At 17.7% G+C, this 20,891-nt stretch overlaps 2 protein-coding genes across 2 annotated transcripts in view; one reads left to right on the top strand and one right to left on the bottom strand.

Annotated features, from left to right (window-relative positions):
- Window positions 1-988, bottom strand: part of LOC122719215 (unconventional myosin-Ie-like) — a 46,045-nt gene extending 45,057 nt beyond the window's left edge. The window contains exon 1 of the mRNA XM_043944848.1: window positions 772-988. The gene's annotated coding sequence lies outside the window, so the exon portion shown is untranslated. The remainder of the gene's footprint in view (window positions 1-771) is intronic.
- Window positions 989-5,230: 4,242 nt separating this feature from the next.
- LOC122719290 (glucose-6-phosphate 1-epimerase) overlaps window positions 5,231-20,891 on the top strand; it is a 112,863-nt gene continuing 97,202 nt past the window's right edge. The window contains exon 1 of the mRNA XM_043944988.1: window positions 5,231-5,302. Coding sequence (XP_043800923.1) covers window positions 5,257-5,302 — 46 coding nt within the window. The 5' untranslated portion in view covers window positions 5,231-5,256. The remainder of the gene's footprint in view (window positions 5,303-20,891) is intronic.

The raw sequence follows: 20,891 nt of genomic DNA, 5'->3' as shown, positions 1-20,891 counted from the left end.
GATTTTATCTTATCATGATAAAATTATAGATTAATATAGATAAATATTTTCTAATATTTAATAAAAACAATTAATTAATGAATAAAATGTATTGAAAATTTTCTTATATCTATAACTTTCTAGTACTTCTCCAAAATGAAATTCAAACTTTCAAATTCTAATCTTAGAATAAATAAACAGATATCACAATTTAGATATCAATAGATATCAAAATAGATATTAAAATATTATTTATTATTGTTGCAATATATATTTCTTGACATTTTCTATTGTAAATTTTTTATTGTAAATTTTTATATAATAAAAAAAAAATTTGTTCAATAGTTGGTACAAATTAATAATTTGGAATATCGAGTTACATATATTATACTATAAGTTAAATTTTCAAAATTTGTCCTTACCAAGTGCATTTAATTTTATTTTATATTAAAACAAAAATGATTATTAGAAATAATATATACTATTTATTATATTATTCCGTTAATATCTTGAATAAATAATAATTTATAAAAAAAATATATTTTCATTAATAATATTTTATTACTTATTGATTATTAATAATTTCCATATATAGTTCTACATTCAAAAAAATCAAGTTATATTTATATTTATTTCATATATATATAAATTAAAATGAAATAAATAACTCATTTGATTACATATTGTATATAATTTATTTGATTACGTATTGTATATAATTCATTTGATAAATAATTTATTTGATTACGTATTGATATACAAAAACTAAACAATTTTTCCACGATTACTTACCACGTCTTGATAGTATATGTCTTAATAAACACCTGATTGTTTCTCAATAATAATTATATATATGACAAAAAGTAATGAAAGAATCACTTATACACATATAATAGCTAATATCACTAATCACGTTATATCAATACACATAAATAACATAATATATTATCACTAATTGATTTTAACATTTGAAGTTTATAAATCAAGAAACGAACTCCATTGTATCACTGTTCGACAAATACTAACCGGTGAGTCAGTGCGTCTGTCGCAGAAACTGCTATGATAGCGTGATACGTCAGACTTACTCAGAACATGCTCTTCATTTGTAATCATTCAAGAATGTTGAATTGTCTCATTATGTACTTTATAAATTGTATTTTCAATTTATATATCCCATTTACTTAAAGATTTATTTTGTGTTATATGAAACGATATTTATATGATAAAAAAAATAAATAGTAATTTTATTATATATATTTAAATTTTTATATTATAAATAATATATATAAATATATATTATAAATACTCATATAAATACATTTTCATACTTTATGTTTATTATTTACATTATAGCTTTAATAATATAAATATAAAATAATAATGAAACATAAAGAAAATGTAATATATTTAGAAAGAAAGTTATAATATATGAACTATATATATACATATATATATTACAAATATGTATTCGAAAGAATCAAAATGAAAATTAAAAATTTGTTTTAACAATAGAAATGTAAATATCTAAATGAGAGTCTATAATCAATATTATTTCTAACGGTGCAGTACCGGTAAAGTCAGTAACAGGTGGCACTTTTATGCACTGTTACACTTAACGCGCTAAAAACGATATGGTAATTCTAAAAGATATTTTTCATCTACAAAGTACATTGCCTTACACACACGCGCGCGCATATATATATATGTATATATATATATATATATATACACACACACATACCATATGTTATTTTGTTATATTAGTTCTTTATAATTTCTCTAATATTTTTAATGTAACAAAAATATTAATAATTAAAAATAGATTAGAAATATTCTTAAAATAATGGAATATTGAATTAATGAAAGAATTATATTAGAATTTATATGGAAATTTTATACAACAGCGCATATATATATATTTGTATAATTCAAAGATCGAAAATATTCGAGTTTTTTTTCGAAACCGTCAATGAGTGTCAATGATCGTTAAAAAAAGTAACCACAACATGTTCTGGCATGCGTGCTCGGTTCTTTTATGGTTAGTTTTTAAAGCAAATTTTAACCTAGATACATATCTCTCATCGGTTAGCATGTAATCGAGTTAAAAATCGTTAGTTATTCTACATGTTAACATTGTTATTGAAATATCCTATAGATTTGATTAATTTAAAGTATACTTTTAATAATAGACATAATTATTCAATAATTATACAAAATTTTTTTTTAACTGAAGTATTCGTCTCTAATTTATATTTATTTATATCTATTCTTATTTAATCAGTCTTGTAGCCATATTTGTCAGTCAAGCATATTGTTAGATATTTTTTTGAAAAATTTATAAATTGATTTTTTCGGAAATTAAACTTTATATTAAAAAAATTTTATTTTTCATTTTACATGTTTATTTTTACATGTAGCTACATCTATTTTTATATAATATATATACATCTACATATATCATCTATTATTATATAAAATTTATTTGAATATTTTTATAAATAGATAGATTCTCTAGTTTTGATCGTGAAAGAAATAAGAAGAATATGTATTATATTACAATCAATTATTAATTATTCATATTGTTATTCAAAGACTTTTGCATTTATTACTTAAATAAATTATTAAATAAATAATAATGAGTTATTTGAATAAATAAAAAAAATAATTTAATAGGAATAAAATATTCGAAAAAATATTTGACGAAAAAAAATTTATTTTGCTTATTATTTCAAATAAATATTTACTTAATTTTTTTCTATTCTATATGATTTTATTCTATTAAAAACAATAATTTGATTAAAAATGAAAATTAAGAATATATAACTTGTTGTGTTCTTCTTAAATTGTGTTAAATTGAAAATTGTAATTTATAACTATTGTTTGTTAAAGAAATCTTTTAATATTACAATTTTAATATTAGTTAATTTCATTTTATTTTTATATTATTTTGAAAATAACATAGTTAGAAAAAATTTATTGTTAATATTGTTTATCAAGAGATAGATATATAAATGAAATTAAAGCGGATTATTTTTAATTATTTCTGAAAATAAACTATATGGAAATGATTGCATGAGATATAAAAATTTAAAATAGGAACAATTCTAAACAAAATCTCAATAATTTTTAAAGCAAACTATAATTCCTTCATTTTGAATTTTATTTAATTTTTTAATTTCATAACTTTTCTTTTTTAATTTGTTTTATCAATATTACATTAATCTATATTACAAATTAATATAAATTACATATCATATATCTATCATAAAAAAAGATAAAATAAAAAGAAACATAAAATATAAAAAAATTAATTAACTTTAATATTAAGTATCATGATGCTTTAATAAAAAAGACAATAAATTGTGAGTTTAGCATATTTTTTATTTTTATATTTCTATGATACAATTATTTTTATATTTACTGCTATGTATGTAATTATTACTTTATTATATATGAATTTATAGTACGGTTTTTATTGTAAATGATCAGTGATTTTTTGAAATAATCTTTATATGCATAAGAGCAAAAAATTACGATCAATTTATTTATAAAGATCTATTTGTATTCTATTTTATATAATTTTTTTTATTTATTTTTCAGTTTTTTTTTAATTTAATATTTATCTTAAAAAATTTATTCTTTCATGACGTTTTAGTATTTTTTTAATTTTACATCAACTTTTGTTTTACATTATATTTTTATCAAATTTGATCAATTCTGATTTTAAATATTTCAATTTTTTAATTTAGATAATTTTTATATTAAATTAATTATAATAATTTTTATTATATTTTTAATCAGGATATTTTTGTAAAATTTCCATGTATAGAAATCTATATTATACTTCAATTTTCGCGCCGTTAAAATAACTAGAAAACTACTCCAACCAATCAGAAAATTGCTAAAGAACTCCAACAAAACAAATCAGTATACATCATAATACGCATGTCATCAGTCTACAGTTGAAAAGCACTGTGATAGGTAGATGTTTCGTTTTACCAGTAAATGTACGTAATATAAAATTTTTATTAGTAACATATATTACAATTATTAGTAACATATTTTTTTATACATAATAAATTTTTATTAGTAACATATTATATTACAATTATTAAGTTTAATTATAGATTATTTAATTAAGCCTTGTTTAATTAATATTTATAATATTTATAGTATAATCACTATTATATAATGTTTTTATGGCAAATTATCGTTTGATTTTTCGAAGGCGAGATAGCTTTGAAAATATAATAGTTTTGTATACCAGTATATCATCATAATTAAAAAATAATTTAACTTTTATACAAATATGGATTTTATTTATTTTAATAGAAACATAATTTTTATAAAGTTCTTATAAAGTTTTCTTTTGTCTTTTTATTTATATAAAGATAGAAGTAATAATGAGATCATTATAATCGATATATTTTTATGTATATCTTTTATAAATATTCTATCCATTTATATTTTCTCTTTTTGTGATCCAAGGTTGAAAACATTTCTTATAGTTCAGTCTTTCCAAGAAGTTGATGGTTTGCATTCGTTCGATATTTCTAACTTGTCGAATTGTTGAGCATATTCCCTCCTCAATTTGTAATTCGATACATCGAAATTGCAAGATATTATTTTGTTATCGAAACTCGTGATAGTTAAATGCTTTGTTTCAAGTACATGATCTATCTATTGCGTAATTATTTAATAGTTATTTCTTTGCTTCTTATTGATTATTATTTTACTAATATGCATTCGATTTATTTATTGAATATTATTATAAAAAATATAATTTTTTGAAGAATAATTTATAAAAATTTTCGAATTTCTAATACGTTAAATATTTTTCTATATTTTTTAAATAATAAATTTAATTAAATTTAATTACAATAAACATACATAAAATCAAAATGAATGATTGTTCATTGATTATACAACATAAACGGACGCGTTTAATAGTTTTCTATCTTTATTTTTTATTTTAAATATTTTAAATATTTATTTTCGATATACAATAAAATCGATGCTTTTCTTAAAAGAATAATGTAATTATTCATCGAAGTAATTATTGAAGAAATAATTATAATTTTTTTTATCTAAATATTTTTTTATTCTTTTATTTAAAAATAAAGACATTAGAAAATTCAAATTTTTAAATTAAATTTTAAATTTAACTTTTATTATATCATTATATCTTATTAAAAATTCAATTTTCATTCAATTACATTTGTAAATTATAATGTTTCATTTTTTGTTACAGATATTTCTCAGCTTTTATAATTTTTGATGTCAATGACAAGACTGATTGAATGCAAATTCTTCGCATCTAATAGTAAGTAATATTTATTATATTTGTGAATAATAACATTATCTTTCTCTCCATTTTATTTGTTACTTTAGCTAAATTTTCTTACATCGTGCTTCTGAATATTAATACTTTAATTATATGATAATTTCTAAGTTATATTATTAAAATTATATAACTACTAGAATATATTTAAATGAATATTTGTAAATGTTAAATAATTTATAATAAATATTAAATATTATATAATAAAATAATTTATTATCATATTATTATTTATTTGAATATTCGTTTGTAATTTACGATTTAGTTGTTTGATTTTCAAAATAGTAAAAATATAGTTTTATTTTTTTATATAAAAATATATTAAATATATATACTATGTGCGAAAAGACATTTCATGACAAGGTGTTTTTGAAATCAAAATACAAATTTTAAATTATTTTACATTTTCAAAAATGTTCCTCTATCAAATATATTTTGATAGAAGAAATTTTCACAAAAAAGCTTTGATTTGCTTGAAAGTATTTTCATTAATATTTAATTTTGAATCAATTATTTCATTGAATTATTTTTTTCATTGATCATTTTTTTAATGGATATTCTATTTAAATTAATAATTTTTTCTATAAAATATTAAAATTTCAACAAAAAAAAAATATGAAATAGAATAGTAAGAGTATATAAAATCAATATTTTGAAATTTAAAAATTTGTCAGATATTAACAAATATTTATACTAATCTATTTTTTAACTCAGGATTTAATCTCTTTCATTGCCAAGATCTCATTTATCTCTCCAAGTGCTAATTGGATAGGATAAGATAAAAGTGATGGACATGATTATAAATTAGCCTAATTTGAATTTTTGAATGATTTGATATCTATTTATTATTTAAAATTGAATTTATTTTCTTTATTATATTATTATTCTTTTATTATTATTATTATATTATTATATTTGCGTTACAATTAAAATATTAAGATATTTGAAATAGTTTTGAGTAATGCGTTGAAGAATGATTTTATGATGTTTTTTATAATAGTGTTGCGTTTTCAGATTGGCTACATATATATATATATTTATATATATTTTTTTCACTTAGATTGTGGAAGTATGATTACTAATAATAAACTAAAAAATTGCACAGAAGTCGTATTGTGGTAATCTTTGTAATTTTCTGCTATTAGTATTGCGTAAAATGTAAATGGTAAAATTTCGTAAATAGTTAAGACATTTTACTGAATATATGCTTTCGCAATTTTTTGTCTTGTTTTTTTTTTTGATGTCATTTTTATGTATTAGTATTGCGAAAATCATTTATAAATTTTTTCAAGTTTACATTAAATGAATAATTATTGAACTTAATCCTTCTGGTTATCTTTTTTTTTCGAGCACTTCTTTATTTTGTTATTAAAAATCTGTTTAAAGAGAAATGTATTTTTTTTTATCGATAAATTTCATTTAAAATAATGAATTATTTAAGAATTTCTTATTTTAATTTGATCTTTCTTGAAGAATTAATAAAAAAAATTTCTTATAAATTATTTTTTAATTATTAATTCAGTAATTGATTTGTTACAAATATAATTTGAAGAAAATAAATAAATACGAAAAAGATTTAATTAGAAAATAATATTTAATCTTCATTTGTTAATAATATATTATATGCTATTGAATTTTAATAATTGTTACATAGTTTATTTCAGTTTTTAATGGAATAGAACAAAAGGAATATCTAATTCTTTTTTCAATATCAGATAAATCTTCTAATTTTTATACTGGATAAAATAAAAAAGAAAACATTTTCTGATAGATAGAATTTAAAATATTTCATGTTTTATTCTTTCTTTGCTATTCCATTTGACTCTTTTGCTTGTACTATTTTGATTCAAATTTACTATAACACAATATTCCTATTTTTCAAAATAATATAATTATGAATCACTTATTATTTTAAACTTATTCACTAAATAACTAAGTCCTTACTACTTTATAGTCACGTGATTTTGTTCATTATTATTGATTTTCACTTATTTTTTCTTTGGTAATATTTGATACATCCCATAAATTTTTAAAAATTGTAATATCAGTTGTAATATCAGTATATATATATAGTATAGATAGAATTATGAAAAAATCTTTCAGATTTTCGATAAACAACATTTATAAACATAAAAATATTTAATTCCTATATAGATAAAAATAACAAAAGAACTTTTAGAATAAATAGAATATTTAAAATGTTTTAATATTGTATTTAAATTCGCTTCATGGTTTGTAGGAATAGAAAATTATATTTTAAAAAATATTAATTAATATAATAATTTATATAAAATTAATATAAATATAAATATCATAAATATAAGTAATTAATAGATAAAATAGTAACTTTTGTAGAAAATTTATTTCGTTTATTTTCTTTAATATTAATAAAAAATCTTTTAATTTAAATTTCATTTTTATTTTTCGCGTCAATTTTCTTCCTTTTATTATTTCTGTTGCACAATCAAAAGTTTGAAACATAACCATAAAGAGAATATGTATAATATACCAATATAATGTATAATATATATATAATATATAATACCAATATATGTATAATATACCAATATATCAAAAAAAGAATTTGAAAATATATAAATTTTTAAAAGTAAAAGATAAATAAAACGTCATAATCAGGATGAGTTTTCACATAGGAGTTTTTATATCTAAAATGAAATTTAAAAAATCATTTAACATAATATATAATCATATCATTGTCTTAATATTAATGATTATATATTTTAAAAAATTATAAAAAATAATATGAACCAATTGATTGCAATTATATCTTTCTTAGATAGAAAATTTATTAAGATGTACATTTCTATTTTCAATTTTAAAAATTATAACATATATAATACAAATTTTTTATACTTTTTGAGTGATTTAATTTTGCGCATGTAGTTAGTTATTTTATGCTAGATGGTGCAAGAAACATGATCTTTTCTTAAGATTGATATTTCAAAGCATATGATATTGGTACAAACTTTTGATCATAATAATAATAATTAATATAATAATTATTTATAAAAAATTTGTAAAATAAATCAATATTTGCATTGCTTTTGTAATTACACATAAAATAATGATTTTTATTTTATCGATTTCAAAATTGAATAATCCAATCAATACTTATTTTAATTATTTTCAATAAATCATAATGTAATGCTGAAATAAAAAAAGCAATTTTGCAAAATTCAGTATTGAAATTAATTATAATATCTCCAATAGAAATAAGGTTAAGCAATGAATTATTAATTATGTATTTATTAATGAATCAATAAATTTATATTTATATAATTAATATAAGTAATAATTAATTGCATAACTATATAAATTTTATAAATGTAATGATTTTAATAGACAAAAATATGGAATATTATTAATATAATGATTATTATTTTTATACTTTGGATATCTTGGACTCTTATTAAACAAAAATACTGAAATAATAAAGAGTAAAATATATTGAATATTATTAAATATTGAATAATATTAAATTATTGATTCATTAAAAAAAAATCCAAAATTTTCTATTATTGAACATGTGATTATGACACATATAATATGAATATCTAATCTATGAATAATAATTTGATTCGTTTAAAATCAGATTATATTATACTATTCTATTTCACAATAAATTATTTTAAACATATATAATTTATATAAGTTAAGTTGTATATAGATCAATAAATTTAATTTTATATATTCAATTCGAGTTATAATATATATATCATCTAATTATAAATTCATAATTATAAAATTAATATTATAATTAATAATATAAATGTTTTTTTAAATAAACAAATAATGTTTTTGAACTAAAGTTTGTTATATAATATAAAAAAAAAATAAAATATGACAATTATAAATCATACATTTATAATTGCGCAATTTTTAAACGTACGTATGTTTATATATGTACATATATATATATTTATACATACATGTTTATATATATATGTAAAATAAATTATAATAAATTATCATGACTTTATATAAGAAATATACAAAGTGGGAAATTCAGACATTTATTATTTATACATTTTTATGAGTTTGATTGCATTAGTGCGAAATACAAGATGTCAATTTTTTGTTCTCTATAAACAAGTTACATACATGTAACGCGCTCAAAAATTTTCGCATTAACAAAGTGAGCAACTCGAATATTACATATCGATTATTTTAACATTTTTGAATAAGCAAAAATCGATCTATTATGATTAATTTTTGTCACCGAAGAAAATGTCAGATCTATTTAAAAATTTGATGGAATACAAAACAGTTTTCAAACGCAAAGTAGTCATTAAATTCGTTACATCAATAAGATTTTTAACACTTACACATTTTTTTCTTTAAATTTAATAATCAATTTTCCTTCGAATTTGATAACCCCTGCGTTATAACAGAACTTCTCAGAAGCTCGTACGATACGATACGATTAGTTTCATTACACAATGAATGGTCTTTATATTCTTATTTTTTATATCTAAAGTTATGTTATACTGCAATTGACATTTGTTTGTTTATATAATTCGAATTTAGATAGTGCGACGACTTTCAAATCGAGTTTAATCAATTTGCACGGATACCATTCTAATCTCTTAGAATCGTTCCTGCAGCCAAGCACAGATTTTTTTTTTTTATTTCTCATGAAACAAATTTTCGCCGTTCTCCTTCAATTAGAACAACGAATTTCGTTAATGAGTAGAATGTTTTTTTTCTTTTTTTTTTTTTTACATTGAAAGAATATTACACATATAGTTTGATATAAATATCAAAATTGTTACACATTGATTTATCGTATATATGTTCGCATGTTTAATTGCCCCAATTCGTTTAGCTTAGGGCGGATATCGGATAAATTGAGAAAGATAATATAATCTGCCGAAAACTCAGCGAAATGCGGCGTTCAAAAGAGTTCAGAATAGCGTAGGCACTTTTAGGAAAATGGATGAGAGTAATATGCAAGAACAACTAAGATGTTCGCGATTTAATATATTTAATAATTTTTTTCAAGATTTTAATCTTATTAGTATCTTAAGATACTAAAAAGAGTAACATGGATTCTCCACATTTCCGAATAGTAATTTTTTTTTCATGAAATTTTACATTAAATATTATTTAAATTTTATTTTAAATAATATTTGAATTAGTTGAAAAATAATAAAATTATTTAACATTGATCTTGATATATTGTGGAACATCAAATTTTAGAAAAATCCTTGAAGGATTCTAGTGATCCCCAATTAGATCCCTTTTAAATTTTTAAAATTTGAAATTGTTAGGGTTAAATAATTATATTTTAAATTTTATTCTTCGTTGTTCTCACTTTCGAAATAAACAGCGCTTGTTTTTCATGCGAGTTTTAAGAAATCTGATTGCAGTGAAGTGAAACATCACGATTATAAATATAAATCGTAAATTTTTTGTTTTGATTTTTTATATATTGATTAAATTTTTTTTCGCGAATGCAAAAATTTTCATTATTGTATTTCAAGAAATTTTTATACAATGGACGTTACAATCGATAGTACAAGTATTAAAAGTTTCGATTATCTTTGGAGATAGCATAGAATACAAATTTTATTGTGCTTTTTTTTACACGACACGTGGTATAATATTTCATTACACATGTAGTTGTAATGCATTTAAGCATTTAAAGTTGTTCAAGATTTCTGAATTTTTTTTACATGCGTGTTTATTGACATATTTATATGATCTTCAATGCAATATTGGAATATACAAACATATAACACAAAAAATATACAAATAACAATTGCATAACAATTAAAAATAATTAAAATCACTTATAACGTAAATATTATGGCATTTTAATTATTGAAAATAAATTAAAACAAATTTTAAATTATGAAATCCACTTACAAGACGAACTATTTTGTTATTTTTTTCTTTTAAAAAAAAATTTTTTGTTTTTGTAAAAAATTTTTTCCGTTCACAAAAATTTACTTAACTTTTGTTATTATATCGCTTCGTATTGTATTTCTATTACGAATTTTATAGAAATATATTAATATATGTTGGAAATTTTATGTTCTTATGAGAGAATATAACTAATATAACAATTGCAAATCTATTTAGCGAAATAAATAATAAGTATTACAAAGCAAATAAACATAAAACAAAGAATCACGATAAAAAGTTTCGTATAAGAAATATGTATTATAATATATTATTTATGTCTTTCAAAAAGAAGACCTTCTTATCACAAAATTTTATTTTAATTAATTAATTTAAATTAGATTTATATTAGATTTAAAAATATATATAAGAGTTTTTTTTATATATTATATGCATAATAATATATACTAGAATATATACTAGAATAAACTATCAAATAGTTTTTTGCTTTTACTTTTTTTAAATTGTTTTAACTCAGAAAAAAGAATATATAGAAATTATATGCTTAATAAATTGAAAACATTAATTACATTTATTAAACATTTGTTTCCAACAATAATAACGCGATTAAATTAAATAGCTGAAAATAAAATAGTTTTAAAACTTTAATTTTAAGTTTATTATATGATTACATCATATCAATCAATAGAAAATCTTATTAATTAAATTTTATGGCCTCCATGCATTATTTTTTATATATTTAAGCCATTTTATAATGTTAATAATTTAAACAATGTTCATTTTAATATTTATTACAATTTGCAAAATATCATTAATAACTCAATTAATCTTTTATAATTTAATTTCTTTTTGTATAGCAAAAAATTCTATAATCTTCAAAAAAATTTTGTTCAATAAGTATTTTATAACTGAAACTGAGAAATATAAATTTTTAATTGCTATTAATAAACTTTTTAATCACAATCATGAACATATAGATCAATAATTAGATACAAATTTTAATTAAAAAAATTAAATAAAATTTAAAAATTATAGATATATGTATGACTTAAAGTCACATAGTCATTATAGATGGCCATGCGTACTCTAAGTTTGAAATTTTATTTAATTTAATTAAATTCAAATTTATTATTTATTTTATTAAATTTAAATTATTTTTTCATACATATTTAAAATAAACAAAATTATAAGTTCTTAAGATGAAGAATAACAAAAAGTTCAATTCTAAATCTTTAATAAAAATAGAGCATGAATTACTTTGTTTGAATATTTTTCATTAAAATGTATCTTCTAATAATTTATATAATTTATAATTCAAAAAATAGATAAATTTTTTAAAAATTTTAATTTTTTTAGAATAAATTTATTCTACTTTTATCAACATATCCAAATTTTTCTTAATATTATAAAGAACAATATATTCTATATTTTTTATATGCATTGTTAAAAAATCAAAATTTTACTCTAATTTATTATTAAAATTATTATTTTGTAAACATATTAATTTTATATAAATCTTAATAAATAAATTGAAAATATAAAATGATTTTATTAACTTGTAATAATATCACATTTTTTAAAATCAGTTCAGTAAAAAAAAAAAAAAGATATGATATATATTTTTATTTTAAAAAATATATTATTTTTAAATATCACACATCTTCAATTAAATTTTAATATAATTTTAATATAACAAAACAATTTCCAAATAATTTTAATAAATTTTTTTAATAAATTTAAATAATTTAAAAAAATAAAAATAAAAAACAATTTATAATTAAAATATAACTAATTAACAAATATACATAATAATAAAGAGAAAATAGTGAAAAATTTATATAATTTTGTGAAGCGAAGGTCTCTTTTAAAAAATTTTTTATACATAAAAATAATTTTTTAAAATAAAAAAAATTCATATTATATTACTTTCCTTCTCATAATTTTTTTCTTTTCGCATATTAAATTTGCTTATTATCTACATATAACTATTAAATAATTGCTTTTCGTTGACTGTTTAAAATTATCTATTATTTGTATAATAATTAATATTAACTGATCTTAGTAGTAATGTCTAGTATGTATATAATATAATACATATTTGTCTTCTCGGTGCTAAAATACTTTTATTTCATACTTTTCTATCCATTTTTATCAAATATCTATATATGCGTGCATGTCACATTTGCATTGAAAAACAGGATACATATCAACAGAATATTTTTTTGCTGTCTTTTCACATATTATGATAGGCCATACGACATCGGTTGTTAAAGCCTTTTCAAACAAGATATACTGTATATCTTGGGCATTTAGGATAATAAGGACTAAAATTTTATTCTTAAAAATTTTTTATTTTTTTATATTTCAAAAAAATATATATCACCTTTCTTTTCATAAATTAAGATTTATAAAAAAATTTTTTTATTAAATTCAATTTCTTGAATTTACAGAAAAAATTTAAGATTTTCTTTTTTTTTAAATGTGCTTTTGTTGAGTTTATCCTTACTATTCTAAATGCTGTGTAAATTAATAGTAAATACATATTATTTATTCACATATGTATATATATGCTTAAATAATAATATTTATAGGTATAATTTGACAAATATTAAAAAAACTTTTATATAGTTAAAATAATAATGTATATATATTAGTGTGTGTGTGCAGATAAGTACATGATGAATACAAATATATTTTAGAAATCAAATTATATTAAATATTTTAAAGTAACAAAGTTACAATCAATTTATTTTTTTTAAATTAAAAAAAAACAAGAATAAAATATTTATAAATTATATAAATTATTACAATAACTTCTTTTCAAATTATAGAATATTTATTGATATCATTTCGAAATAATAAAATTTATCCATTTTATTGTATATATATTATTATATTATATTTTAATATAATATTTTTAGTATTATTGTAAATATTAAAAAAATAAATTAATTATAAATTAATAAAATGATAATCAATTAATGAAACATTTAACCATTTATTCTAAAAATTACTAACTTGATCATAACTGATAAAAGACGATAGATGACTACCAAATCTTGTCTAAAAAGGCTTTCATTTTGGTTATGAATATTAGTTAAAATTAAAAATTATGAATATTAGTTAAAATTGGAAATGATAAATTAAAATATTATCTAATAATAATTTATTGATGTTAACAATTTTTTTAAGTATATGTATGTTGATTATCTTTTAATTCAATTTAATAATAAAGTTAATTATTCTAATTTTTAATATCGTTTCGATTAGCAAAAAGATAAATCACAATTCTCAGATACTTAATTTTTATATTAGTGAGTGTAATCGCATAATAAAATATTCGATACATTTGCTTTATAGATTTTGATGATGAAATGAAATTTTTCTTAATCTCTTCATTTTAATGTATACAGAATAATGATAGAAAAAAGAACGAACAGTTATATAATATTAATTAACTTCAAATTTTTATTTTAGAAAAAATAAAATCCATCTGAAAAAGAAAAAAAATAACATAAATTATATACAATTATATACAATTATATTTATTACAATATTAATATTTTATAAAATACTTTAGAAAAGAAAATTTTCATTTTCAAATGTATTCATATACAGATAAGCGACATACATATATTTTTATAGAATATATTTGTTTAATATATTTGTTTATAGAATATATTTGCAATTGATAGACTTTTTCACCATTTACCTAACTTTTTATCTAAATAGCAGTTATAGAATAATCATATCATTTTCAAAAAATTTTAAATGAAACAATAATAGTTATATACAATTATATATAGAAAATAATTTCATATAACTTCAGATTTTCAAAATGTTATATAATGAAATACATTTTGCTTTCTTTCTTAGAAACTGTAAATTTTAAAAAATAATTAAAAGTAAAAAAAAGAAAAATATCGAATTTTTATAATTATATAATATAATAATTAGAGATGGATTAAAATTTAATTCGCGAAATTCAAATTCGAAATTTTCAAAACTCAAAATTTTCAAAAATGCTTATTTCTGAAATATTTATTTTTTTTTATGTTTGTTTATATTTTGTTGAGAATTAAAATTTTAACAAATAATTCAGAAATTTAGAAAAATCTTAACAAATAGTTTTTTGAAATTCTTCAAATCCGGATTTGTAATCAGCTAATAGTAACAATAGTTATGTTTTTAGCCTGTAAAAGAATTAAATTTAAGTTTTATTTTTTATAAATTATTGTAATGGATCTGAAACCGTATTAAAATAAATCTAAAGTTTAAATGCAATTTAATAATCATTAATTTAATAAAAATAAATTTATATAATCATAACATTTTATAATTTATTTATGACAAATCGTTAATTATTTAAGTTTTGAAAATTTTTAAATCATAATACTAGCAAAAACTTTTAAAATTCAAAAAATTCGAAACTTTTTTTTGAAAATTTTAAGAATATCACTTCTAATAATGATGCATATATATATTCATTTCATAATAAATAATTCCAATATATAAATGAGAATATGAAGATATATGTGTATCATATGTAATTACATTTGACAATTCAATTTTTTTGATCCCTAAGATTATTTATTGTTTGATTATATTAAAATTTATAGTAAAATTGCAAAATAACAAATCGCAAAATACATTGCAACTTATCAAAGATAGTTTGGCACTTACTGGATGAAAATAAGATAAATATTAAACATTAAGATGTCATGCTCATATTTTTAAATGATTATATAATATAATCTACTTTTTTCTATTCTAACATAATTTAGCTATAAAACATTTTCGAATCTATATTTACGCAATATTATTTTTTTTCTACTCATGTAATATGTAATATGTAATATGTAATATATTTATTTAACTTGAAACTTCTTTATGAAACATATCGAGAGATAAGATTGTTTTTTTTCTATTAGGCTGATTTAATAGCAATAGGCAACATAAATTTCTACAGTTCAGATCTAAAATTATTTCAATTAGAATAATCTCATTACAAATCTTATTAAAAATAAATTAATAAATATTCTGTATTTGTTAATTGTCAATGACTTTTATTCATTCTATTTATAAAATTAAAAATGAACTCAGACAATTAGCGATTCAATTCAGATTCTTTTCTTAATTGTTGCAGATAAAATGATCGAATTTTTGATAAAATTTTTGATTTTTATAGCTTTATTGAAAATAAAACTAATCAAAGTATGAGCATATTGAATTCTCAAAATAACTCATTGAGTTTTCAACATGAATATTAGTGAATAGTGGTTAATATTACCGAATTTATAGATAAAAATTGCAATCATATAAGAGATAAATATACTATAAATATATATATATATATTTTTTTTATATAATTATATATACAATAATCGGCAAGACAATTAATAATTTAAAAAATTAAAATATGAAGTATCAATATATATATTACCTCATAATATCAAATTATAAAATCTGTCATTTTTTTTTGTAGAGCTAATTTCCAGTAAAACTCAATAATAAAAAAATATATTTTATAAAAAAGCTCCAAAATAAAAATAAAAAATAAAAATTACAATCAAATTTCTATGAATAAAAATAATAATACATTATGTATATTAACTATAATATATTAATTATAATATAATATAATATAAAAAAATTGAAGATATAGTGGCAAAGAAAAAAACCAAAAACCAAAAATACTGTAATAGATATACTATAATGTATAAAAAATTAAAAAAAAATCACTCAATTGTAAAAAAAAAAAAATAAAATAAAATAAAATATAAAACAATAAATCAATTTTGATCAATAATATTCAATTACAACAAAGAAATAATTACATAATGATACAAATGATGATATAAATAAAAAATCTTATAAGCAAATAAATAAAGTAATCTACTTCCTTAACTATATTTAATAGATAATATTCATAAAATATAATTCTATAGAATGACATGATTATATATAAAAGAAGCAAATATAATATGTACTTCATAAATCATATTGTAAAATACTAAATTGTAAAATATACTTTACAAACTATTTTAATAAAAATATCTATAGCCAAGCAAACTATATTATTAAATTATATATTAAGCATTATAAATAGCAATCTTTCAAGGAAGATCTACAAGACATAAATAACAGAGAAATCATCTGTTAAGTATACATTACACATTGTTTTACATTATACAAAACATTAATACACACAATATCAACATAAATGTTTCTTTAGTAATTTTATTTCATTATTATTTCACAGTAATAAATAATTAAATAACTTTAAATATATTTAAACAGAAAACTACATAAAAATGTGAAAAATGCCTATCTATAAGGAAAAAGAATCATAAAAAAATATTGAATATTAAATATAAATTAATCTATAATTGGGAAAAATCTAGTATTAATTGCTAATAATCTATAAGTTGTTAATAAAATGATATTAAAATGAATACTTTTAAAGTGAAATATATAAAATAAGAATATAAAAATAATAAAAAATAACAAAACAGAAAACTTTTTTAAAAATCATATTGAATGCAAACTAATAATTTCAAATAAGCAAATTGTTTAATTCTTGATAATGAAAAAAAGAATCCAATATAGCAAGAAATATCAACAACAATTGAAAGATTATTTTAATAACTGCAAATCTTTTAAATATTTATGAAAAAAGAAGAAAATCATCATTTTCTCCTACTTGCTTTATAGATTTAGCAATATATATATATAATATATTGCTGGATATTCAAAAAAAATATAAAATATTACATATGATAAATTATAAATATATAATTTATATACAAAAAAAGTACAAAAATAATTTTTGTACAAACAACAAAAAATTCAAATTTAATATTAAATAATAATTCATTGTAATACTGAAGTTATTCTTTATAATAATAAAATAATTAATAAGACATTATTCAAGTTATATTCAATTATTAAGTTTTAAATTAATATGCAACAAATATTTAACAATATATTTAATCACTTGATCAATTGTGTATGATTTTATATATTTATGAAATCAACCATTTCATGCAACAACATTACTTTCGAGAATTTGAATGATAAAATCGATATTAGTTAGTTCTTTTCAATACTAATCAAACATATTGTATTTTATAAATATAAAAACATAAAAAAGGCAGATAAATGATATATCCAAGACTTTATTTCTTCTCTATGAAAGATGTTTTTTATTAAATCATAACTTTTTATACTAAGATATCTTATGGGATTTTATTTATTTTTACAGTTTTTGGGTATTATTGTTATAAGAAAAAAAAATTATTAAAAAATAAACAAAACAAATGGATTAAATGGGTTTCCTTTTTATATCTTCTAAAATATATTATACGAGAATAAAAGTAGCTGTTTTACTCATAAATCATTATCATTATTAACAATGAAATTTTTTTTTTGTTTTACATTTATTTATTATTATTATTATTTATTATTATTATTTATATTCTAAAATTTATCTTAAAATTTTGACATAAGTGTTATATTATTCATTTTCTTAATATTTTATTAAAATGGATAATAAAATGGAAAAACACATAGTACACGATTTTTTTTTTAATATTCAAACTAAAAATAATAAATGTTATTTTTAATATTTGAGCATCACTAAAATAAATGCATATATTTATTTTGCATGTACTTATAATATAAATAAAAACCATAAATTTTTTTTCGTTCATTTATATTTTTTATTTATGAAATAATAATAATAAATAGCAATAATATATTGATATTAATATTGATATATGTTGCATATAATGTTATGAAATCAACTTGAATAAGGAATGAATAAAAATATTAATAAAATAATTTGTTATTATAAATTTTGTTTTATATAAAGAAATTTTTATATTTAACTTAAACAATAATAAAATTATTAGAAAAAATTTTAATTTTGGAATTTAATTAAACATTACATTATAAAAAAAAAACATGCAATTTCATCTAATATTATTACATACAATATAATTAACATTATATATTAAATATTATATAATAATATAATATAATAAATTACAAATAAAGATTTAAATTTTTAAGATCTAAATTTTATGATAATAGAAGTATATTATCTGCCAATATTATTTTTTTTATTTTTGTTAATTAAATCATATATCTTTAAATTTTCAAAAATAATTACCAATTAATTGATTTATATTAAGCAAAATAAAAATATAAACAATTTTTGATTCTTGTTTTTACTACAATATTATTTTATTTTCTATATTATTTCTCTATTTTCATATATCTTTTTAAAATCATATAAATTATCTTAGTATTGAAATATCAGATTGAATTTATATAATGAATTATATAATATATATCTATATAATATTGAATTTCACGATCTATGAAAAAGATTTTTGAATATAAATATATTTAAATTATATATATAATATAAATTAAATATAAATATATAATTATGATTGCGTGATTTTACATCTCTTTATAATAACTATAATATAATGATCAATTAATATAGCTACTATATTTGTCAATTCAATGAATGGAAACCCATGTAATAATATTAAATGCAACTTAAAATATATTATAAAGTAAAAAAAATGCAATTTTTTCACCTTGTTTCGTTATATTTATGAATATTTAATTCACAAATATTCATTATAAAAACAGATTTCAAGTATAAGATTTAAAATAAATATCTCTGTTTAAATAACTTTTCTAACGATAATTATATAATCTTTGGAAGCAATCTAATATTTCAGGCAAAATTTATAATTTAGAATAAATTTGTATGATCATATCAGGATGAATCGTAAGACATTAAAATCTAAGCACATTTTATTATTTTTATTGACATAAACAAATTAATGACAAAAAAGAAATACTTTTTTTTAATCACATAAATACTGTAAATAAAAAATATATTATATTTTTTAATATCAATTCTTTTGAAATTTTATATCTTTTTATAAAAATAAATAGATTTATATGTATATAAATATTCATATAAATTTTTAATTATTGCAATTTTTGGTTATTATACAAATTAATTCGATTTTAGACATGCTACATAAATATTTATAATTCTAATTTCCTGCTATATCTAACTTATTGAAATATTAGAAATAAATAACAATATTTCATGCCACCTGGCATTTATATTTTCATTGTATGAAAAAAAATATACTAACTAATTTAAAATTATTTTAATATTTCAGAATATATAATATGTCGTGAAAAATAATTTTCATTTATTCCTCTTAATTATTTATTATTTATTCCTCTTAATAAATAAATATTTGGCTGAATATTTTAATATCATTAAAAAAATAAATTTATAATTAATGTCTGGAGATTCATCCTATTATATACACACACACACTTGCATGTATTTCTAAGGTAAATGATTAAATCTGAATTAAAATTAAATAAAAATAGTTTTTTTTGTCTAATAATAATAATATTAATAATCGTAATAATAAATATCGATTATTCGATACTTGATTGTTAAATGCCAATACAAATGTTAGGAAGCATATCTATTTTCCTTATACAATTTTCAGGAAAACATTGATAACAGAATAAAAGTATAAAAAACATTTTTTTTTACATGTATACTATTTGATTGCATCGTATGTTGCCCGATTCTATCTTACAAGTTTTATTAAATTGTCTTATAAAAATTAGT

The sequence above is a fragment of the Apis laboriosa genome, unplaced genomic scaffold, assembly GCF_014066325.1.
Source record: "Apis laboriosa isolate Shangri-la unplaced genomic scaffold, ASM1406632v1 scaffold71_cov137, whole genome shotgun sequence".
Classification (NCBI taxonomy): domain Eukaryota; kingdom Metazoa; phylum Arthropoda; class Insecta; order Hymenoptera; family Apidae; genus Apis; species Apis laboriosa.
This window is presented reverse-complemented; position numbering and strand designations above follow the sequence as displayed.